Consider the following 26,048-nt stretch of genomic DNA (forward strand, 5'->3'; position numbering starts at 1 on the left):
CATTTATAGAAAACCACAGGAAATCCCTGTTCGCGGGCAATAAAGGTATATTTGTTAATTTCGCTGTTAATGGAATTCTATAAGAAAGTGAGGAGGGAATCACTGAGATTAAGAATTGTAGTGAAAACACGAAAAATGGGTAGAGGAGAAGGAAGAAGAAATAAAGTAGCGACGACTGAATTCATTCAAGAATGAGAAAGATGGGGCAGAACTGTAATTACAGTGAACTAGTAGGTGACAAAAATCCAGAAAGTTCAATTAGCAAATATTTTCTATCTGCTAAGCACTAAACATTGTTATAAGGGCTTGCGATTCAGCGCTTACTTAAAAGTATTTGTGAGAATGAACATTCCCATAAAACAGCCCTCAAACACTCAGGAAATCTTTGTCCATTGTTTTAATCTCATGTTTATGTCAATAAAATGTCTGTATTTTCTTATATTGTTTTAATGTTAAGACAACTACTACTGGTTTAAAATTACATATATTTTAAGTTTCATAAAAAGCTTAAGTTTTTTCCTTATGTATACAAAAGACACGTCTTTGAATAACATCTGAGTTTTTCAGCAGATGTTGATCCGTGTTTCTTTCACTGGATCAGCTTCCCTGTTGAGATTTTTCCTGGCACCAGCACAGGAATGACGTTGACATGTAGTCGGCCTGTGCTGTACGAGCCAAGCCGCCACCTGATCAGAGAACTGCTGACACGGACGGGTTTCTCTCTAGGCTATAGATTCTATAATTTTTGAGTGATGGTGCTAGAAGGAGATTCTATTTTAGTCTAAATGTTGAGCCTCTGTGAGTCTAGATATTATTAACTTTTCTTTCAGTTATTAACTTCTTCAAAATTGCTTATTTGGGGAGAGGGGAAAACTTCCATTATTTTCACTAGAGGTTGAGAGTTCTCTGGCATTAGGTTAATTGTCAACCATTGTGCCAATGAAAGTCTACGAAACCCTTCGAGCATTTTAGAGCACCGGCAAGGAGTCCTGGCTGACAAGAGCGAGGGGCTCCACTGGTGACAGGTCTCCGGGACACACAGCCTTTGGTGCAAGACGGCTGCTTTCAGTGCTTCTTCTATGGTGACTGAAAGGCACAGGCCCAGGTTCCCATTAATCGTTTCCTCTCTCCTGGCCCTCACGTCAGATGTCGCAGACGGGCAGCGTGTGAGGGCTGAGGCTCCCCATAGGAATTAGACCATCTGGTTCAAAGTCCCGATTTCCCACCTGAGGAGTGCCGGGGCAAGTTACGTAGCTCTTCTGTGCCACAGCGCACCCATCTCCAGAGACAAGGCTGTCACCGAAGGAAAACCTAAGGTTTCTAGAAGGAGTAAATTATTGCTTCCCGTCTTTTCTGCATGAGGGCACTTGAAGCCACAATCCTGTGTGACACCCGGGGGTAAATGGGTGCGGTTTCTGTGGCCAGGCCTGACCTGACCGAGCAGCCCCGTCACTAAGCTCACAGCAGCGCGTGGCTGAAACCTGCTCCCGGGCCCCGTGCTCGAGGCCCACGCCTGGGAGGTTGCAGTCAGGCGTCTACACGAGGCCCCCAGCCGGCCAGCAACAGGGCCAGGATTCACTCCGACCTACGTCTCTCTGACACCACAGCACAGCATTTAACTTCCATAGTCAGAGCTGAAACCATGGAAAGAACGACTCAGACGTCTGCCTTGATTATTTCACAGTTTTGCAATGTAACTTTAGGCAAATTATTTATTTCCTGTCGTTCATGAAAAGCACAAAGAGATCCTCTCACTTCATTGTTCCCTGAACAGATAGAAAATGTCAAAGAACATAAAAGACACAGGTAATGGAATATGGAGAATGACAATCACCAACAGGTGAGGATGAGGAGTTTTACAATCACATTTCATAGCCTTCATGGACCAGCAGAGGTAAAGCACATGTGGTCTTTGGCATGTCCTGACGCAGCACCCCGACCGGGTGTCTTTATGTACCGAAGTTGTCAGCATGTCACTTTCTTCTACGTTTCTTTCTTATAAAAAATACGAGGTAAGTCTCACTTCAGCTACTGAACTAATCAGGGTTAATGCATTTCATTTCACAGATCTGTTATTTACAGTGGAATAGCTGGTATCTTTTGGAAATTATTTATCCTTATTATTTATTTTAATTCCAATAGCAGAATATAAATTTGCTTTCTAGTCTTGTTGTGTAACAGCAGTCTCGGAGTTATTTTTAATTGTATAAAAAACGATCTAAAAACACAAGAATTTTTATGGCTTTAAAGCCCGTAACTACTTTTCAAGAGCTTTATTCTTCAGTGTCAAGAATGTTGTTTCCTATAATATTAATAGTGTGAACGGGAAAAGTAGCATTTACAGAGCCTTCACTTTAAAATAAACTCTCTTCTCAAAATGTAACACGTTCAAGTATATTGCCGTACGGTAACCTCAAGAGCAATTATCAGGCCAAAACAGAACAGCATACAGGGCAGAGCGCTGATCCAGCTTTCGTTAAGGATTTGCCTTAAAGGCATCGTTAAAGGTTTATAGTTAAGAAAAACGTTCCTCAGAATCTGGTAGCTGGTGTCTGAATTTAAGTCTCCTGGTGAGCACAAGCAAATTCTTTCTTCACTTTGGCTAGCAAACCGGGAGGACCTTGGATATGCTAAAATTGGTGATCTCAGGCCCTTAGAAGGACTAGACTACGTTTTTATGTAAGAAAGTGGAGTGATGTTAATATGTACATTACAAGGTGTTATTTTCTCATATGTGTAAAATGCTGCCTTAAAATACACACAGAACGTTTGAGGGAACTCAAATGGCACCTGCTTACGCAAAATTGCCTTCAGAGAATAATTCAGGCACAGGAACTAAAAACAGAGTCCCTGGGCCTGGACAGAGGTGAGGACGCAGACACAGCAGAGGACCGGGTGCTTCTCTCACGGACCCCATCTCTGCGATCTGCACACTCTCTGTGGCACGCGCCTCCCGGGGCCCAGGTGCCTCATTATTTAGTGATGGGTCACGAGGAGACACGCTCCGACTGCCCCTCATTTCATGAACCTCTGAGTGGACACGTCCTCACCCCTCAACCGGATGCCGACCCTGCGTGACCCACTTGGGTCTGATTCCCAGGCGGGCTCACGTTTGGTCTGAAGTCCCCCATTTTTGTTGATTTCTGTAAGTCAGATGTTCAAAGCCTCTAGCAGCCCTTGTCTCTGATATTGGAAGGCTAACGCCCATTGTAATTTTCCCGCTTACATTACAGTTACTTTTACAGATCTGGATTTTAAACTTTGGGGCCCAGGAGCCATAATGGACTTCTTCCCACGGCACCTTGAAGAGGGTTTTCTCAGAGCAGGTTCTCAGCACATATCCAATTAACGTAAATGCAATTACTGTCTTTATTTTTATTACACTTTGATTTATATATGTCTTGATTCTTGTTGTCTAAAACATCATAAGTGCCATTAATTTCCTTACACTTAAAGATCTTTAGCAATGTCAACTAATGTTCAATCCTAATGCTAAAAATGGAAATAAAATATGACTCCTGAAAACGGAACGACACAACTCAGTAAGAACAATTTATGATGATAGGTTTTTTGAAAAGCTTACAGCTGGATTTGTTTGGAACAGCCAGGTTACAGAACTGCTGAGCAGTTTCCTTACTCTCATTATGCCTTTGTAAAGGAAGACATTATAGCGAGCAACCACATAGAGGCACAGGTCACGTAACCAAGTCTGTAGATGCTGTTGTGTACATCAGTGGAATGAGTTCAAAACGGACCCGAATGGCTCCTACCCACAGACCTTCCAGTCCCACTTATTATTACATAGGAGTCCAAGGGTACAGGGGCAAGAACTAGAATAAAAATATTCCTAGGCACCTTGGTCCCCACTCCACAGTAAATGGCAGAGCTGAGATGGGGACTCTTGTGTGAGTGACCTGGGTGGGGAAAGCTCTCAGGAGAAAGCGGATGAGGAGGGAACACCTGGCTATATGTGGGCTCCTGAGGGCGGGTGGCCACCGTGTCACCTGCCAAGGCCGGGGAGGCTGCCTCTGTGCCCCATCTCTGCGTCCTCGGCTGCAGCCATACCGATTCCAGGCAGAGACTCCTGTAAGAGGGGCAGCGACACTCACAGCAGCGGGGCTCAGGGCACCGCCCAGCACAAAGGACTGGAAAGACATCAAAGGCCTCAAGAGTGTCTCCACTGGAAGGGATGGAGGTGAGCAGAGCAATTACTGAAGCAAGAGGCAAAGACTGGGTGGGAGGTTGTAAGAGCCTTGAGGAGGGAGCTGATGGGAGCACAGGACGTGTATATCATCAGGAAATTAAGGCACTCAGATCTTGCCATCTTCTGAAGATCCCGCATTTTAAGTATTCACTATCGTGTGACAGTTATTTCTCTGGTAACAAAAGTAAAAGAGAAGGGCAGTGAAGTACACCCAGATGGGGCTGGCTTACACTTGTAGAGATAACCTTTGATGTTGCCAAGGGTTCCTCTTTCAGAGCAAAACAACAAACAGATGAAAAGGACGTGGAGGCCCGTGGGACTCAGCTGAGATTATGCTGTGCAGTGCTGCACGGTGAGGGCCACGGAGACCTGCAGATGTCCACAGGAGGACTCTGGAGTAAAGTGCCACCGTGAGCTCAAGAGTTTCCAATGGACAGTGAACCACCCAAGTCAGAGGAAGCTCCACGGCACATACAGCCTAATACATGGAACAGAAAGATAAAATTCTACATAAAGTGAGCTCCGCTTCTCTTCATGTTTGTGAGCACAGGGGAGATTGTTAGTCTCACATTTAACCAGAGGGAATCGTTTTGTCTTTAGAATGTGTACATGTTTTGAAGGGTGAAATACAAGGAGTTTCAAAATATTTATAAAAGAAAAAAAACCTGTTTACTCCAAAGTACAGGTGGAAAATAATAATGGACACTTTATAGAACAAACATGCCAAATGTATCAATTATTAAATACATGTATAGTTTAATATTCCTCACACTTTATACAATGTGTAGGTTAGATTTTCTCCCTTTATATTGATTCCCTGGTGTGCATGAAGATTGCTAAGCAATCCTAATATATGGCAAATTATATAGCTACTTCTAGCTAAATAATTTCAAAAGAAAAATGATAAAAATTATGTCAAACTATTGAGAACATGAAATTACATATAACATGCAATGTTATAAAATGACTGTATGATTTTACACGTGACCTCTCCAAGTCGTCTCTAGAGCTTACAAAGGGCTTAACACAGGCCTGAGAGGGGAAAAAATAGCAGACCTACTTATTTTTCTCCTCCCTGAATTATCATAATTCTCAAAAAATAAAGCAGCCGAGGATTTCAACTACATCAGAGAAACCGGGTCCTAGACCAGCTTGTGCAAACTCTAACTACATACATTTTTCTTGGGTGCCCTCATTAATGGGGACTGTGCCCTGGGCCTCTTACTGTGTTGTTGGGATGATAGTTGAGGTGTAAGCCACTGTCGCAGAGGGGAGAGGAGGTGCCACTGCTCTGGTCACTCGGTGCACCTGCGGGAAGAGTCACAGCATCGTTGGTTAGAAGCCCACTTGTTCTACACGGACACCTTCTACACTGCGTACTTCAGTACACTCAACGGTATCAGGTAAGCCAGGTAGTAAAATAAATCTGTATTTCACTTATATCAAAGCCAGAGTTTTGCAAGTAAACAAAAATTAAAATTAAAACCTAAGGTGGCCCCAAAAGAGACCTGCAAATATTTATCTTTTCTTTTCTTTTTATTTTTTTTAACAACTTTATTGGAGTGTAATTGCTTTACAATGGTGCGTTAGTTGCTGCTGTATAACAAAGTGAATCAGCTATACGTATACATATAGCCCCATATCCCCTCCCTCTTGCGTCTCCCTCCCACCCTCCCTATCCCACCCCTCTAGGTGGTCACAAAGCACTGAGCTGATCTCCCTGTGCTATGCGACTGCTTCCCACTAGCTATCTGTTTTCCGTTAGGTAGTGTATCTGTGTCCATGCCATTCTCTCACTTCGCCCCAGCTTACCCCTCCCCCACCCCGTGTCCTCAAGTCCATTCTCTACGTCTAAATATTTATCTTTGATTTCATAAATATTAAGGTTTTATTAAGGGAAATATGCAACCATATAAAAAATACCATTTCATTTTATCATCCAAAGTGTCCTATTCTTATGAATCATACTTAGAATGGTGCAAGATTTTGTTTGGCTACAAAATTCTATTTAATATCATGTCTTATCTACTAGCAAATCCCATGTTTATTTACCATAACACTCTATGATGCAAAAAAAGTTTGTCAGTGCTCTGTCTTTACAACTGTTCTTGGTATATACTGTAATTGGAAGCACCCTCATTGGCACTATTTAATTTTGTGAATTTGCAACTGAAACACTTTGTAGTAGATCCTCATGAGAAACCTACCAATGTCTATTTTTTAAACATGAGTGTTTAATATGTATAAAATAACTAATAAAAGCCTGCTGTATAAAAAAAATAAAGATGAGTAATATATGTCTTAAAGATTTGTGATTTTTCTAAGATTTTAAAATTTAGTAATTGTTTCAGTCAGGATTAAAATACATATTTCTTGATTTCTGATTCACTGCTTTTTCTGTAAACATTATATTTTTGGAGTTATTAATGTAGATAAATATGATCTATTAATGTAATTGATTCCCAATTTTTATTTGACATACAACGCTTAAATGCAAACATCATTACAGGTTACGCTCCTAATGTATTAACCGACGTGCTCAAAAAAACCCAAAAGATGACGCTGCTCTCCTCTTTTATGACCCTGAAATTCTATAGTTTTCCTGGTGCTAAGAAGGGAAACAGGCTTTTCTGCTATACTAGCCTAGATATAGTTTTCACACTCTTTAAATCTTAAGAAGTTCATACTTTGTATTTGCTATTTTTTCTTTTGATGTTTTCTCTGCATTTCTCTCTTATGAGACAATATTTTTAATGGACACACATATTACTTTAAAACTCATATGCATTTTGAACTGAATAAAATGAAAACATAGCATATCAAATTCTGTAATGCATCGACAGCAGTCCTTTGGAATTTAAAGACTTAACTATAGCACAAAAAGAAGGTAGATGTAAACTCAGTGATCTATGCTTGTGTCTTAAGATGTTAGAAGTGGAAGAGCAAACAAAGTAAACAGAAGACAGAAAATAATAAAAATAAAAGCGAAAAGCAATGAAACAGCACACTGAAAATAACACAGAACTAACCAAGACAAAAATGGGTTCTTTGGAACGATTAATAAAACCCATAGCAAAAACGATCTAGTAAAAGAGAGAAAATATAAATTATAAGCATCAGGAATGAAGGAGGAGGCATTACTGCAAATCAACAGATATTGAAAGGATAATGAAAAGATATGATGAATAACTTCATGCAAAGATTGACAACTTAGCTGAAATGAACAAAAATATTGAAAAAAATCTAAGCCAAATTTACAAAAGAAGAAAAGAGAATATCAAAAAAGTCCTATATCCATTTAAGAAATTAATTCATACAAAACAAAAATGATAATTCTAGGATCAGATTGCTTCTCTGGTGAATTTATTCCATCATTTAAGAAAGAGATATGATCTCTGTTAAACAATTTCTCTCTGGAAATAGGAGTTACAACTTCACAACTTATACAAAGACATAATAACCCTGGTACCAAAATCCCACTAAAACACTACAGGAAAAGAAAAGTACATTTGGAAATCTTTAATGCACAAAGATTTTTTAAAAAAATAGCAATACATTAGCAAATTAAAACGTGTAATATACATAAAAAAGTACGCCATGACCATGATGTTTATCCTAGGAATGCAGCAAGCTTTATTTGGCATTCAAAATCAATTTTTAAAAAGTCACCCTATCAACAGAATAAAGAAAAAGAAAAAATGTAATATCTCAATGGATTGAAAAATATTTGACACAACTCAACATTAACTTCTATTAAAAAAAAGAAAGGAAAAGAAAAATCCTCAGGTACCCAGTAATATAAGGGCACCTCTATTCTATTCTAATAAAGGGCATCTATGAACACCCACAGCTGATGCCACACTTAATGGTAAAAAACTGGAAGATTTCCCACGAATATCCTGAGCAGGAGAAGGACGTCTGCACTCAGCACTTCACTCAGCATTTTACAAGAGGCCAGAGCTGTTGCAATAGATGACCTGCCCCTCCCCCACAAAAAAAAGGAATTAAAAGAAATACAGCTTGGAAAGAAACAAGCAAAACATTATTTGCAGATGACATAACTTTATATGTAGAAAAATTCAGAGAAAGTACAAAAATATTACTGGTTAATAAGAAAATTAAACTATGCTGCAGAATGTTGATATATAAAAATGTGATGTGTTATTGTTTCTATGTGTTAGCAACAGATAATTAGAAAATTAAATCTTTAAAATATTATTTACAATAAAACAAAAACATAAAATGCTTAAAATAAATTTAATGTAAGATATGCAATATTTTCCCACTGGAAACATTAAAATATTGATGAGAAAAATTAAAATATAAATAAATGGAAAGATATGTTTGTGGAATGAAAGGTTTAAAATTGTTGTTAATTATATTAATTGTCTATAAATTCAGTCACATTCCAAATCATAATAGTTTTTTAAATAGAAATTGATGTGCTATTTTAAAATGGATGCAGTAATGCCAAGAATCTAGAATAGCCAAATGATCTTGAAGTATCACAAAGTTGAAGAGCCTATCCTAGGTGACTTTTTAAAGTATTATAAAGCTGCAATAATCAACAGTGTGGTTTTGGTGAAAGAACAGACGCATATATTAGTGGAAATAAGATAGTGATTCCTTCATTCTTGATTCCTACCTCGAAACCAAAACGTTACTAATATAAGATAGATTATAAACTTAAACGTAAAAATCAATGCTATAAACCTGCTTGCAAAAGTGTAGGCAGATATCCTTGCAACCTTGTGGTAGGCAAATATTTCTTAGAAAAGATGCAGAAAACCAAAAGCATATACAACGAAAACAACAACAAAATGGTAAATTAGATCTTATCAAAATCAAAAAGTTGTGCAAACTTGACACACGTTTAGGTAAAAAAGACAGTCGTGCACAGAATGTTTGTAACACATACAGCTAACAAAAAGCTTACTATAAACAGGCTTATCGACTCCTTCAGTGTGATAATATAAAGGCATACCAACAGAAAAATGGGGAAAAGATGTGAGCAGACACATTACAAAATAAGATATGCAAATAGATAATAAAATATGCAAATAGCACAGGAGCTAATCACCATTAGCCTTCAGGGAAATGCAAATTAAAACTACAATTCGGTACCACTACACACTCAAGAGAATGGCTAAAGAAATTTTTGACCATCAAATATTGGAATTAATGGAGAGCAGCCAGACCTCTCTCATCCGCCACTGGAGTGGACAGGGGGGGGTTTGTAAACACACGCCCACCTTAGAAATGTATTTGGCAGTTTGTTAGCAAGTTGATTACACATCCGTCTTGTGACTCAGCAATTCCACTCCTAGGTACTTATAGTAGTGACATAAAATACTATGACTTCCAGAAGCCTTGTACGAGAATGTTTACAGCAGCTTTATTTACAATAGCAAAATACCGGAAACAGCCCTGCTGTCTACCAGCAGGAGAATGCATTACCAAACTCTACTACACTCATACGGTAGAATACTGTACAGCAATGTAAATAAATAACCTCCCGAAATACGTTAACACGAGACGGTTCATAAGGAAAGAAGCAGACGTAAAAGAAGAAATACAGTTTGATTACATTAATACTTGATGACAAGACATTAAGGCAGTAGCTGTTTCTGGGAATGTTATTTACTGGAAGAGGCACAGCAGAACCGTTCTGGGATCTAAAGGGATGTGGCTTAAGCAAATGTGAGCGTCTGTCAGAGCTGATCCCACTGAGCATTGAGGATCTCTGCATTTCAGTTCATGTAAACTATGCCTCAGTTAAAAATAATAATTCTTTGCTTTTAGCAAAAACTGTAAGATAATATGCATTTCATTTCATAATATGAAAATAGATACAGAAAGTTTTAAGTAGTTCTTATGAAAATGATTACATTTCCACATAGACTGGGGCTTCCTGCAATCTCCCTGTTCTCATCAGGACAAATGAAGTGTAAATGCTTATTTAGTAAGTTCAGTAGCCAAATAAGAGAATATTATTTTCTACTTAGAGAATATATATTCCTCAAACAATATGAATGAAATTTTAATAGAGATACAAAATGCATATGTTTGATATGACATTCATTTTTAAAGTAAATAATATTTCCCCAGTTATAGGTTGGAAAATAACTAAATGTGAATACATTCTGAAACACAGACAACAGCTGTTCCCTTTGGAGAAGGGTTAATTGAATGCTTTGTGATATTAAAGAAAAATGTTCGCATTCAGGCAGGAATCCCAACTTTAAAAAGAAATTACTGCCAGGAAATAATGGCTTAGAAAGTAAATATGACGTGAGCATATTACCTATTCTTCATAAATGCTTACATGCACAATCTTCGTTCAGTGGGAGTTTGAGGAAAGCAGGTGCTCTTTTAAAAAATGAGACCGTCAGGGTCACTTCTTCTCCGGCATTCCGAAGAACCTGAACCTAACATAAAACATAATAAAAATGATACCATTATCAGTACGCTGGCAAAAACTTTTGTACGATTGAAAACCCTTGAAATAATGGGTTGTCTTTTCCACGTCTCACAGTTTTCCCTAGTGGTCAGAAACATTTTACGGCAGATGGAGGGGATGAAAGATCTAACACTGAAGGAATGCAGGCATCCACATCCTTCCTCTTCCCATCATCCTGTGGTCCCTGTTCACTCACGATGTCATCATCTTCCATTCACATTTATCAAGGCTCTCGTGAGTTTATGGTCTATGTTAGGTCTACAGAAAGATGTAGTGCTCGAACCACTATATTTATTAATTTACTAAATATTTATTGAACATCCATGATGCACTATTTGGAGATCTATGAATAAATTACCCTGCAAATTTGACCAGCGTGCTAATTCTAATTAAAGTTGTTCCAATTCACTCAAACACTTTTGCAAAAACTAAATGGTTATTATTTTCCCACTATATCATTGTACGTTTTCTTTTCCTTTCCCTGAAAATTTAGAATAATGATGGAGACAGCTATTATCAATAACTCTCAACTCTCTAAATTATAGAATTACTAGGTCTATTTCTACCAGTTAAATAATGATAATTTCTCAAAATATTATACCACAACAAATGTTAGCAATATTAAAAGAAGTTCAGAAAGCTGAGGATTATTTATAGCAAACATACCTGGAAAATATGTAAGTATATATGTAATTTAAAAACTCACATAAACTAAGAGAAGAATTAAGAATAATTAGTGAAGAAGCAATTAATAAACATGGGGACATAATTTATTAAACACATAGAAAAACGCTCGCCATACAGTCATTAAAGGATTGACTATCAACATGGTTTAGAATGACTTCTGCTGCCTACAAGATGGCATAAAGTTCTCTCTCCCAAACAAGTACAACTAAAACACTGAAAAAAGTGCCAGACACAACCAAGTAGAACTCTGAAAGGTAGAGAGAAAAAAACCCGATTAGGGCTCCCAGGCCTGGAGGAAGAGCACAGATCTTTCCCAACAGAGGGGTGGTCCACCCACTGCTAGGTGAAGCATCCCTTTATCCACTTAGTGGCAGCAGGGACCCGACCTGGGGAAGCCCCTTCCCCTCCTCTAGCACCATCAGGGAACGGGGTGGCGGGCGGGGTGGGGGGAGCCTGATGACGCAGATGAATCAATCAGACCCAACTAGCACCAAAATGGTTCTAAATGTCATATTGTCAGTGGAACCACAGCCCACAGAATTAGGCGAGGACCTGTGTGCTAAACAGTGACTTCTTGCTAAAAAGAAAAATAAGTAAATAAGAACCAGAGACTCTTAAGATATAAGCAAAATGGCCAGGATTAAAATAATATGTCACACTAAGAGCCAGGAAAATCCTAATTTGAATGAGGAAAGATAATCAAGTAACACAAACTAGATGAATTACATATCGGAATCATCTGGCAAGGGTTTTAAAACCACCTTAAAAATATTTCAGCAAGAAATTAAAAATTATCTTGAACCAAATGAAAAATGACAATATCTCAGGAAAGAAATACAAATTATAAAAAGGAAATGAAATTATAGAACTAAAAAATACAATAACATAAATAACCTTGCTGAATTAGCCTGGTGATAGAGTGACAGAAGACAGAATCAGGGAACCTGAGGACAGAACAATAAAATTAGCCCAATCTGAGCAACGGAGAAGATACAGACACACACATAAAAACAATATATTTCATCACGTTAAAAGTAGAAAATTTTAAAAATGAAGAAAATTATATAATCATTTTAATAGATACAAAGAAGCATTTGATTACATTCATTTGATAAAAGCTCATAGAAAACTGAGTATACAAAGGAGTATCCTTCATATTATAAAGAGTATACACAAAAATGTATGAGAAGCATCAGAGCATTAACTATGAATTATTGAAACACTTCTCTTTGAGATCAGAAATGAGGCAAGAATGTCCACCAATTTCATTTCTACTTAATTTTTCTTCAGATCTTACTGAAATAAGGCAAGAAAAGAGCTAATAAAAATCATAAAAATTGAAAGAAGAAATGAAACTGACATTATTCAGAGGTAACGTGATTTTGAACACAGGAAATCCTTAAGAGCCTATGGACACTATTACATGAGACATTACCAGGTGAGTTATTAAGTGAGTTTAGTATGGAATAGCATATATACAAAGTAATATACAAAGATCAACTGGTTTTGATTTAATTTCAACAAACAAATACAACATTGTTAAATAAATGAGGGAGATGCTACGTCCTGGATCCCCAGACATAACACTGTGAGGAAATCACTTCTCTCCTGCTTTTCCATATTCAAGGCAATCCCATGCAAAGTCCCCATTTTTTTCTTTATTTTTAGCTTAGTATGCATTTATGAACTTGGCTTGTTTCCAAGTGACATTTAATATTTATATAATCATTATTATGCAAGTGCACTGGGAGTGTGTTAGTGAAATACATGGGAGAGTGGAATGCAATGGCTAAATACATTCCATCATAAGCATGTAATAGATAATGTCTGGCATCAAATAAAAAATAACATTACAAGCATCTCAAGTGTAAATAAGAGAATAAAGTAGAAATGTGCAAGTTAAGTATAGTTACCTCCGAAATAGGCAACGGGCAACTGTTTTCTTTCAAAGCTTTACATTTGTATACTTCAATCTTGAAGTTTTGGTCAAGTGTAACTGAGAAACATAAAAACCTTTTAAAAATTATAAAATCTTACCCTAGAGAGAGAACTTTATTTTACTTTGTTTTTAATAAGTGGCTAATTATGGGTATCTTTCTGGATAAGCATAACTTCAAGTCCTTGACACATACACATTTCTTAATGCAGAAATATCCATCTTTTCAGGACCAGGATTGACACAATGTGTTTTTAATCTTTTTTCAGGTTTCCTACCATGCCTTGGATGCATGTTTCATTGGCCTGATACTGTCAGGTTGGAAAATGTAGGTTCCACATCATGAATAATGATGAATGTCATCTTCCTGAAAAATCAGAAATCAGCACCAATCCAATCGTCTTCTTCATGTTCATTCACAGTTTATGGTGCAAATCAAGCGTGCATTTTCATCAGATAATGTATCAGCACAGTTATGCTCTCACATTGCCTTGGGTGAGTACGTGAGCAAAGGGACAGAGATTGGTAAAAAAGGGCAATCAGTGAAAACAGAAAAGGGAAGTGGCGTTAAGTGGGATATTTATAGGTTGACTCTGTTAAACCAGGACAAGCTAACAGCTCAGTCCGTCAACTGAATGTTCTTAAGCTCCATTCGTCTGTTAGAAGGGAAACTTCATAAAATCCTTTTGTGGTCTCTGTCCTTCCTCCATACTGTTGGGGGCCACCCTATCTTCTATGAGACTCTAAGGAGGGATTTAGCTGTCTGCCACTGCTTTGCTATGAAGTCAAAAGTGCTCATAGCTGGGGGTTATTTTATATTTTCATTTTTAAAGAATTTATTTTTGTAGGGTAGTCTCAGGTTCATAGCAAAATTGAGAGGAAAGTACAGAGATTTCCCCTAGACCCCCGTCCCACAGATGCACAGTCTCCCCGATGATCAACGTGCCCCCGCTGAGTGGGACCTTTGTTACAACTTACGAACCTACGTCGACACGGCAACATCACCCAGAGGGTGCGGCCTGCGTTAGGCTTCACTCTTGGTGCTGAGCGCTCTGTGCGTTCGAACGTGTATCCACCATCAGCGAGTCACAGAGTATTTTCGCTAAATGCTGAAATCCTCTACGCTCTGCCTACTCATCCCTCTTCCACTCCAACCCTGGCTATTGTTTTTAACTGATGAAAATAGAGACTTCTGATTTGCCTGGACCTGCCTGAAGCACACATTAGGAACACACACACACACACACACACACACACACACACACACACACACACACACACACACACACACAGCTTCAGTGGCAAACGAGCACGGAGACAGCTTGTGAGACCTCAGCTCTTAGTCCAGCATGATGTCAGAACAGCCAGACAAGATTCAGATCTCCAGAGGGGAAGATAAGCATTGCAACTCACTGACGGCCGCGTTGCAAAGCGGTTACCTAGAATTTCACTTTAACTTTGGATCCGTCCCTCTTGATATGTTACTTGCAGTAAATAATTTCCTTAAAGTCTTGACCTCTGGCAGAAAAGGAAACTGAACGTGACTTTGAGGAATGATTTTAAACAAACTGTTTTTCAGACAAAACAACTATACGAACACTAGATAATATATCAAGCTTTACTATTCATGTTGAGATGGTGATCACCTGTGAACACTGAGTAAGCAAAGCATTTCATTATGTAATCATTTTTCATTCGTATTAATTGTGGGGAAGAAAGAATTTACTTATTCCATATATTATTACAGCATAAGAGTTTGAGGTGAACCTGTAATTGTAAGGCTTTCCTGAATGGGGTTGGGTCCTCTGGCCCCTGTCACTCTACATCCGTGGTTAGGTTTTCAGAGGAATCTGCGGAGCGTTGGAGGCAGGGGCACACGACCCCCTCTGTGGTGTGAGGACAGGGGTGCACTTTCACACCTACAGATGGCAGGTGGGGCAGCATGGTGCCAGTTTTCAGGGCAGGAGACAGGGCCTTCATAAGAGAGAGACGTCCAATCAAGGACAGAGTCTGTAATGTCTACAAGCCCTGGTGCCGTTGGTTGGATAGTGAATCAAGTGTAACAGCAGAAATTATCCAGCTGGAAAATAAGGTATAGAACTGTACCTAGGAAAATCACATCACCATTGGAAGTGGTGGGTGAATCAATTGTGGGAAATCAAGTATCATGTAGAACTTGGAGGAATCGATGCAAAATAAGAAAGGAATTGGGGATAATTTAGACATTCTCGCCTTCAATTGCTACCACCAAGTGACACAGAACTGTGCTGGAAAAGCTAAAAATAGATGGAATAAGGGATGAGGGTTAGGATTGTTGGGGACATAACAGCTGGAGAAAAAGGCAACGTGACATTCCCATTTCACACATTCATTCATTTCACCACCCTTCCTGCATTTTAATTTGTGAAAAACATTCCATGTACGTAGATAAGTACAGTAGGATCCTTTACATAGGCACTTCAAGTCTGAATGTTATGTTGTAAAATAAAAAGTCACAGCAAAAATGTATACATAGGTGTATGTTTAAAAAAGAACTACCAAATATTTAATACTCCTGAATTCCTAAAGTTTCAGCTTAAAGTAGTATTCAAGTATGCAGTAATTTTTCAATTTTGGTAAATATTACAAATAAGAATGAAGGTTGACTGAATAACAAATGTCAGCTCTAATAATCAGGATATAGTAATGATAATATATCAATGAATTTCAACATGGAAGAGAACCATTTACTTTAGTGAGGCAAGGTTATCTAGAACATGTGATCCATTTTTACTGTAATACTTAAAGCTATGACTAAAGATCCCATCACTTTCAAAGACCTCATTAAAATAAGATTCTATGTAATAACAGCGGGTGAAATGTCACCTTCTAGATAAGGTGAACAACAAGCAGAATGCATTGTTAGCTAGTGCACACACTACAGTAACACTATTTCAGCATTTGCTTTAATTCCAAGATGATTTCTTCAATGATACAAGTAATGTTTTACTGTATTTTCTTATTGCTGTGTGCCAACTGACTAGTTTTATGTTCTATGAGGCAGGTTAAATTAAATTTTTAAATAGGTAAAAAGTTTACTTTTAAAAAGACATCAGGACCACATGGGTTCAAAACTAAGTTTTACCTAATTCTTTAAGAAGTAATTATTCCAGCATAAAATTACTGAAGTTGCTTTAATTCATGTTATTAAATCAAACTAAAATGAAAATTAGTAAGAAATTTTATGAAGCGAAAACGTGACCATTATTAATATGAATACAGATGTTATCATTCTAAACACACTATTAGCATATAGACTCCAACAAGTGACAAAAGAAATTGAACTATGAGTAGGTTTTATTTCAAAACAGCAAACCTGGATAAATATCAGATGTTATTATCAAAGTAATTACTTTCATCAAGTTAAATATACATACATTATCTACTGATACATAGATCTACTGAGATATACAGAGATGAGAGAGAGAGAGAGAGAGAGAGATTTTTCCCCTCCCTTAGAGATTCTGAGAGGACATTTGGTCAAACTGAGCTGCAATTCCTAATAAAAACTCTAAGGAAAACAGGAATAGAAGAAAACCTTACGATGCTTCTTGAATATGCCTGGCTGTTCCCTGAGCCCAGCACGGTCGTTCCCTAAATACTTGTGTGGCTTACACCCTCACCTCCTGCTACTCTTTGATCAAAAGTTACCCCAATGAGTCCTACATTCACCAACCTTTCACAAATGATAGCTCTCCACATACCTCTGTCTTTGTTCACCTGCACTACCTCTCATTTCATAGCCTGTCAGCACCTTCCTACCCACCTGCACTGTGCTGACACACTGTGTCTAATATGCTGTCACTCGTCTCTGCCCCATGAAGCTGGGTTCCACACCAGGGCAGCAAAAGCTGTACCTTGTTCTCAGACGTAGTCAAAGAGCCTAAGGTGGCACCTGGCTCATAAAAAGCCTTCATTAAATATTTTTGAAAGAATAAAATTAATAAAGTCAATTTTAAAAAGCAGTAAAAATTATCCTAAATGTTAAAACAAGGAAACCATATTAATCAAAATCAGTTACTGGATAAAGATGCCCATTAGTTTTCAAAAATATTGATGAGTTTTACTTATAAAGTAAAATAAGAAAATGGAATTAATTTTATAACTATTAAGAAAATACAATTTTTTTATTAAAAATATAATTGCAGACTCCAAGTATACTCCCCTAAAATGCTAGTTGGAATTTAAAAGATAATGTAGCTTCACATAAGATTACTGCAACATAAAAATACCCTTTTTCCTATGATAGCAATAAACACCAGGAAAATTATTAAAAATCTGGGGGAGAATCCTATAAAATCTTTAGAAATTTAACTAATTGTCATAGATTGCTTTAAAGAAATTGTAAATTCTTATTGAAGGACAGAAAATAAAATCTAAGCTCTTAACAATGATACGCCATATACTTGGTGAAGTTTTCAATAAAAACAAACTAAGTCAACAGAAAGTTTTAAGATGTCCCCCAGAACATCTGAGAAATACTTTAAAAAGAAGAGTAGTAGGAATTGGGAGAAGTTATCAATCCCTGAATATGCTGTTAAATCCTATAATCAAATCAATGTATTAATATTCAAATGGACAAATTCATCAGTAGAAATGGATAGAACCTCCAAAATAGATCTTAATGTATTTGAAATTGTAATACATGATAGAGTGTCTTTTTTTTTTAAACCTAGTGTTAAAAGGACTGGTATCATAAATGGTGCAAGCACAGCTGGGGATACACTAACGATGAATCCGAATGGATTGAATAGTTAAGTGTTAACAATAGTTAAATAATGGATTTAAAGTTAAATAATAGTTAAATAATGGATTAATACCAGAATAATGTTGTAAGAAAGCGTATAGAGGACTCTGTGTACTCTTTACTGGACAAAAACAGGAAGAATAATAAGCTTGAATCTTGCATCTCACTGAATGTAGATTATTCTTTAAACCACAGGAACAAAACCAGACCACGAGCCTAACAGCTGGCTGAACAGAGCAGGGGTCCCCCATCCTGTCCTGACCTTCTCCATCACCCTCAGCCAATGGACACACTCAATGGCTCTTTAAACACCACACCGTCAGACACGACAATGACACGTGACACAACATTGTTAAAATATCCCAACAATAATTCATTTTGACAATATTCTCTCTCCCGAATATTGGGCCATGTTGTCTAAGAAATTATTTTGATTCGTTAATTAGCTTTTGCTAAAAGTCTTACATTCAGTTGTATGATTCACGTTGATATAAATGAGTAACGTGTTACCATGTGTGCCAGCTATAGTGCCGCCTTCAGTCTATAAAATAAAGCCTGTGACGAGAACAAGGCAAAAGTTATTAGCTTTTAATTTACGAATGAGAATTTGAAAATATTCAAAAGTGAAGTGACCTGCTCAAACATAACATCTGATGTATGACAGACTGAGAAGTAAAACTACATGAGTAAGTGAGTTCCCCCTTCTTCCCACTGGGCCACTGCCCAAAAAGGTTAATGGTAAAGCTTAAACAATTCCTTAGGAAGCATTTCTGACTCTCACAGAGACCTGGAGCAGCTGTTCACCATGTGTCAGAGCCCACCTGTCCCTTTACCTGTGGACTCCAGCTCCGCCCACCACCATGCCGCCCGGGTCTGAGAAGGTGCTGGGACAGAGTCTCCCAGGCGTCAGTGGCTTCCTTCTAAACTGCGGAGACTGCATTTGCTTAAAGTACTTTCTTGTGCATCGGGACAGATGAGTACAGAATTTCGGTTAATGCACAAACGTACATCGAGCATCTAACACGTTCAAACACCACACGTGATATAGCAGGTGCAGTGTTGACAGGAGGATGATAAAGCCCTTTAGTTCTACAGACAATCATCAGTGAGAAGACAGATGCTTACGATAGATTAAAAGGAGCAGAAAGAGATCAGGAAGGTGTTAAAAAGTGAAGAGCGTGTGGAAATTACTCAGACCCAAACCTGCTCAGCTACAGCAGGCGTCACAGTGTGTCTCTGGTCACTCTGCTAGCAACGCTGTTGCCACCGACGCTCTGCACCCTCCCTCACTGCTCAGCAGGATAAGAACAAACACACGCGTGGGCCGAACCTGCCCACGATGTGAAGGTCTCAGCAGCTGTGCCTCTGCGCCCACACTTCTCTCGCTGGTCACACCGTGGAGGGCATCAGCGACTTTTCAGATGAGCGAAGGTCCACTTACCACACCAAGTGTAATCAAACGTTTACTGAGACCTTAAAATGTTTAATTAAGTCAGACCTTTGTTTGAATGGCCCCCGTCTTCCTTAGATGATAGAAAGTGAAGTTTATAAAATGCACTCACTGCATATTAACATACGTTCAGTTCGAATCTTGGAGGAATGGGGAGAAAAGACATCCATTCCAGGGTAAAAATACAGAGCATATCTCTTAGAGGATGTGGTTATGATATCTTTGAGGCAGACAAGTGAGGTACAGAACATCTTCATAGTCATCCAAGAAAAACCAGAATGTTTAAAAATAATGTCCCATACAGATGATAGCATTTCCTATAATCACATTAGACTGAAGTAAGTAATGCACATATCTATTCTAAATCCATAAGCTTAACCACAGCTACATGGATGTCTAGTTTGCAAACAGTGCACCAGATTTAAGTGGAATTCTTGAAGGAAAGGAGAGAAATCATAACACTTCTCCTTATTTTTATAGAATTCTGTATAAGATCATCTCGTACAAAATGAATTGTCAAGATGTGAAAACCAAAGCGAGACGCGGTATCACCCACATTGGATCTGTAGCTGCAGCACACTCAGTTTCTAAGTATTTGTTTATACACATTATCACAACGTGTTTGCACAACATAGGACTAAGGAGTAAATACTGTAGAACCGCTTGTAGTGCTGTTTCCTCCCATAGTCTTTCATCTCATTCTACTGCATGAGTCATTTAAATACGTAACTTTGAATTTTAGATGCCACTCCCCCCGCGATGCATAAATACTTGGATATCGTTTGCAGCATTGCAGGGCCACCAGGCTGGCTCTGCCAGCACTTCCTTGGCAATTGACGTTTGCAGGGGGAGAAACACAGCTGTCCTGCCACAGGAAAACAGTGGTTTCTCTGAGAGTCTGGTAATTTCAAATACTTGAAAATAGATGTGTGTCTCAAACATAATGTGTTAAATGAGTAGGGAGAAAATAATCTGCCTTATATGTTGCTAAATACACGACGAAAAAATAGATACATTTTATTACTTCATAATTACTTCAAATTTCAGTCTTCAGAGAAATCTATCACGCATAAAACGGTGGAGGCAGGACAATTATAAAAGCCCTTAAGATATTTACCACTTTATGAGATGCAGGCACCCTGTCTGGAAGTTGTGTATGTCCCCATCTTACTCATATGGAAATTACTGAGAATATGTAAGGATGGCCCTTAGAAAAGTATAAACTTATTGCCTTTTTATTTTGTCACCTCGAACTTCTCTCAAGTGTCCTCTTCTACTTTGAACCCTATTTCTTTTCAAAGGAGTCCCAGAGGACACTCCTGCCACCTGCTACCTGAATGACAAAAACAGAAAACGAAAAAGCCTGTCTGGGAGTCTCTGTGTCAGTCACTTGGCTTCACGCTCAGACCTCATGCTCACCCCGTTCCTCTCCAGCCGACACGCAGCATTGTCTCAACCTAAAGACACTTCAGGGAAAGGGTAAGCTGATCACGACAAGATGTTAAACATAGTTTGGTGCCTGTCTTGTCTTAAAACTGCATCGTGTCAGAGGCCGTCCGGAATCTTGCGTACCTTGTGTGACCCCCGAACAATGGTTAACAGGGACTTTGAGCTCTGCCTCTTTAAATAAATTCAAGTAAGTGAAGGCCAATTTCAGAAACCTTGAGTCACAAAATTGAAATGGTTTATGTTCAGTTAGAGATTTTAGAAGAATGAGGGTTCACTGAGGGCATGTGAGCTCGCAAAGCGTACTTTCAAATGAAACAGTGTTGGAGAAAACTACTGACTGTAATTCTCCCCAGCATTTCCTTTGAAAGGCAGGTGGTGAGGAATGCCGGGCTCCCTGCCCGAGACCCGTGTCGTCTGTCGTCGGAAGCCCCTTTTCCTCACTCCACCCGCCTTAGTTATACCTGAAGTCCTGAGCAGAATAATAGTTCACGTTTGTCAGGAATGAGAGGAGGAGAAAAGCTGCTCTTACTTCCGCATCTATTATTTCTCTGTCGTCATAGCAACCTGGGCAGCCAGGTCCCCAGACAGAGCACCTGCCCAGCACGGGTCGGGTAGGGAGAAGAGGCTGAAGGGGCAGCAGCTGTCAGATCACCAGACGGGGACGTCGCTCCAGCAACGCTGTAGACCGTTCCGACCCGGGCTCCATGAACGGGAGACCCGGTCAGCGTGCCTGTGCCGCGTGCGGCTGGAACTCTAGGCCCAGCACGGTTTCTGTTCACGGAAATACCGTGTCATTTCATCACTGGGCAGAAACCATGGCGCTGGCTGACAGCAGCTGTGCCTTGTCAAGGGCCCCGTTAAGAATAATCAGGCATGCCTTCTCTTTGACGTTGCTTGGCCAAAGAAACTCCCAAACAAATCATCCAGCTCTTTTTGAAGCAACTGGGAGATACGTATCGTTGAGGAGGAAACATCTCGGAGGGTCGCTAAGATTCATCACGTTACGTCCAGAGTAACAAAGTGGAGGACCTGGTGCAGCCTCTTGTCCTTCACGTGTCACCTCAGTGGGTTTAATGAAGGGAAACAGTATAGGTTTTGAGTTTCATTTGATGTGGTCCAAGTTATTTGCTACCCAATAAGCATAAACTTCACATTCCTTGAAGTGATGAAGCATAAGTAATTACAGGGAGAAAGTACAAAAATCTCAAAATAAAGCAGATGTTATATATTGTCTCTCAGCAGCATCTGATAGCGCCTTACATCGTATGCTGTGTATGGTAGCCTATATCGTATGCCTTCGAACTACTAGGGCTCTGTTTTGTGGGCGTTGTCATTTTAAAGGATAAACTCTTTACAGGGAGAAACAGAGTTTCTAGTATGATTGTTTTATCCAAGAGATGTGATATGTACACTGGATACCCAATACTTGTTAGTAAAAATAACGCTAGTCATGGTTTTGTGTCTCTCACACAGTATTTGAGCTACATCACTTTAAAAACAACTGTGTGTTCCCTCATTTTCACAACCTGTAATTTCCTCAACAAAATATTTTTTTATTGTTAAATACAGGCTGATTTCTGTTGTGAAAGTAAAAAAATTCCTAATCTTTCTTAGACTACGCAAAATATTCTGTATCTGATCATCAAAATATACTTCCATGAAGAATATAAAACGTCTTCGACCAGAACTTCAACATCAAGCCAGTGTGAAAGAAACACTTTAGATGTTGTAGATGCTTTCTCGTAACTTTATGTTGTTAACATTTTCATGCCAAGAGCACACTTCATCCAATCATTTTCATGCTAATAACTAAGAGGTCGTTTCCATCTACTGCTTGGGTTTTTTATGATGCTGTAATGTCTGGCACTTGTCCATGCGCCTGGGAGCCTCTCCAGGTTAACAGTAAATAACTTTAAGTAAACCAGACACTAGAGCTCCGACTGCTGCAATGGATGTAGACATATTTCTCTCCTGTATGTTTTCAAGATATCTCAGGTCAGTGAACGGAAAGCGGCTGTATCCATCCCAAAGGTGGCTGCACACACCTGACCACGGGGTGGCCCAAAGTTACATTTGTCCATGTGGGAAAAGACCTCAAGGAAGGAAAATATGATAATATTTGCCAAACTAGCTTGGACTCCATAGTCAGAGTGCGTATAAATGTGGGTGGGGTGAAGGCAGGCTGCAGGGGGGTGGTGCAGAGTGAGTGACTTTAAGAATGTTCGATGCAAGGGTTTGGGAAGTTGAGTCTGGTGAGTTAAAACAAGGTGTAATGTTCTATTTCCAGATGTTTGACATGTGCTCTTTCCTCAGTTAGATTAAGATCTTACTATTTTATAGCCTCCATTGTTAGGAATCCATCTATTTTTATAACTTTTCCTCATGCAATTTATTATCCTAATCAACAAACATTTACTGAACTTCTCCAAAGAAAAATAGAGCCACATTTATTAAGAGTCCAGGAAACCCTGAAATATAAATATCTTAATTGTCAAGATCTGGTCAATAGAAACTAGGTATTTCGGACACGGGGATTTAATTAGGGACTTGGGGAAATTTTCAGCAGAGGAACGAGGCAGTAGGGAGACCAGCAGCAGCAGAACTCCACGGCCACCCTGCCACAGAGGACCACGGCGGCGGAGATGCTGCGGGCGCAGGAGCCACAGCGGGGCTGCGCTCAGGGTCGGGCTGCTGGGGAAGCAGGGGGAGGGGCCCTGCAGTGAGTCACAAAGAAGCAGGGTGTACAAATCCCACGCCTCTGCAGATGAGGGTAAGTGAACCATCAGGGACATTGGGAAGATGGAGGAGAGCTGGATGGGATAAAGCCAACAGCCAAGAATGTTCCCCCGGGGGACACAGGCGGAGGAGAGGCACCAAGCAAACCATTCCAGAGGCTGCAGGGGAGAAAGCCCAGGACACACGCGGCAGATGTGGAGCATCAGATGAGATTCACATTCAGATCAGAGCCCTGACTAATGAGGAGAGTCTCTCAGCACCCAAACTGTCACATTCCAGAAGGAAAAGAAAAACAGCCAGCCAAGAACTTTAATTTTTATATCATCTTCAGAAGAAAGATTACTATAAGAGAATCACTCCCGAACTATTTACTCTAAATGGCATGCACTTGTTAAAATTTGAACCCTGGAGGTAGGTTCCATTCGTTTGAATTCTGTTGCCATAATCTACCAGCTGTAAAACCCCGGGCAATTGATTTAATTTCTCTACGACACGTCTTTCTCCTCCGTGAAACGATAGTAATAGTCATTTCTACCTAACAAGTTTATGAAGATTAAGTGTTTTAGTTTCAGTGAAATGCTTAGAGAAGAGCTGGGAACCTTGTATTTACTTAATAAATGTTAGCTAACAGTAGAAAAAATAATTCGATTAATTGAAACATTAAGAATTTCATATAAACACTTTATGATAAAACTTCTATGTATTTCTATAATAGAAATACTCTATTAATAGATTTATTCAATAAATATCTGGAAGATCCGTGAAATAGAGGTATCTGACCAGACATACATTCAGAGCCACAGGACAAGGAAGGAGGACTCCCAACGTTTAAATAACATGGCTGTTTGACACAGGGTGAACCCCCAAAGCTTCAGCCATACAAACACATGACGAAACTCAGAGAAAGAGGAAGAAGGCGAGATTTGAAAATACAGGTGACCCTTGAACAATACCTGCTTGAACTGCACGAGTCCACACATACGCAAATTTTTTCCAATAAATATAGTACCTGTATTTTCATTTCACAATCTTTGAATTCACTAAGTGTGGGGAAAAGTTTGTGTTTGACTAGAGATCCCAATATGTGGAAACAAAAGAACTAGGGTTGGAGTCCTGATTCTGTCCAGACTGTTTCAGCTTCCTGCCCTTGGGCGAGTCATTGATCAATTCCTTTGTTTCTGAGGCCGAGAGAGCAGAATAGAGATTTCAACTACACGGGGCTGGGGGTCAGGTGGGCTGGGCGGTGGAGAGGTAGGTGCCCCCAACTGCCTGCCTCATTCGAGGGTCAACTGTATACTCTGAATAGATACGATTTACATTTTGGAGAAAGAGAAGGGCATTATCCCAGAAGTCTTAAAAGCAAGACAAAACAGAAAACAGCAGACTGGTGATTAGAAAGCCGCTTCAGTGGTGGTGAGAAGAATGAAATGGCTGATAATAACCATCGAATTTAAGGAACAGGCAAACGGACGGGCAAGGAAGGATGGAGACTGTGGAAAACAGGGAAGATGTGTAGGCCTAGAGCCGCCAGAGCATCTAACTTTTTCAGCAAAAGCCACAAGTTTGAATTTTTATGTGACCTCTTCATTCTTTTACTTTTATTTATTTTTGTTTTTGCGGTACGTGGGCCTCTCACTGTTGTGGCCTCTCCCGTTGCGGAGTACAGGCTCCGGACGCGCAGGCTCAGCGGCCATGGCTCACGGGCCCAGCCGCTCCGCGGCATGTGGGATCCTCCCGGACCGGGGCACGAACCCGTGTCCCCCGCATCGGCAGGCGGACTCTCAACCACTGCGCCACCAGGGAAGCCCTACATTTTTAATTATGATAAAATACACATACCCTAAAGTTTATCATTTTAACCACCTTTAAGTGTACAGTTCAGTAGTGTTAAGCATATGCTCGCATTGTTTTGATCTCCAGAAAATTTTCTTCTTGCAAAAGTGAAACTCTGTCTTCTCTAAAAAACTCCCCATTGCCTCTCCCCCGCCCCTCCCCTGGCAAACACCATCCTACTTTCTGTTTCTGTGAGTTTGACTTCACTAGAGACCTCATATAAGTGGAATCCTACAGAGTTTAACCTTTCCTGTCTGGCCTCCGTCACTTGCATAATGTCCTCAAGGTTCATTCAGGTGCCCCATTAGGGTTAGCTTTCTCCCTATGACAAAATAGTATTCCATCCTATGTCTCTATCTTTCCTTTTGTTGCTTGTGCTTTTGGTGTCATAGTCAACAAATCACTACCAAATCCAATGCCTTGAAGCTTCTCCACTGTTTTCTTCTAAGAGTTTTACAGTTTTAGGTCTTACATTAAGATCTTTGGTCTACTTTGAGTTAATATTTT

General features: G+C 39.3%; 1 protein-coding gene across 2 annotated transcripts in view; it reads right to left on the reverse strand.

The window, feature by feature from the left end:
- The window catches only part of SNTG1 (syntrophin gamma 1), a gene marked incomplete at both ends in the record, with an annotated part of 197,975 nt that overhangs the window by 111,367 nt on the left and 60,560 nt on the right, over positions 1-26,048 (reverse strand). For both annotated transcript variants that reach the window (XM_082674870.1, XM_082674869.1), the window contains 2 exons: positions 5,430-5,512; positions 10,530-10,632. In XM_082674870.1, the coding sequence (XP_082530996.1) occupies positions 5,430-5,512; positions 10,530-10,632 (186 nt within the window). The remainder of the gene's footprint in view (positions 1-5,429; positions 5,513-10,529; positions 10,633-26,048) is intronic.

Source organism: Grampus griseus (assembly GCF_964374135.1).
Source record: "Grampus griseus genome assembly, chromosome: 17".
NCBI classification, from domain to species: domain Eukaryota; kingdom Metazoa; phylum Chordata; class Mammalia; order Artiodactyla; family Delphinidae; genus Grampus; species Grampus griseus.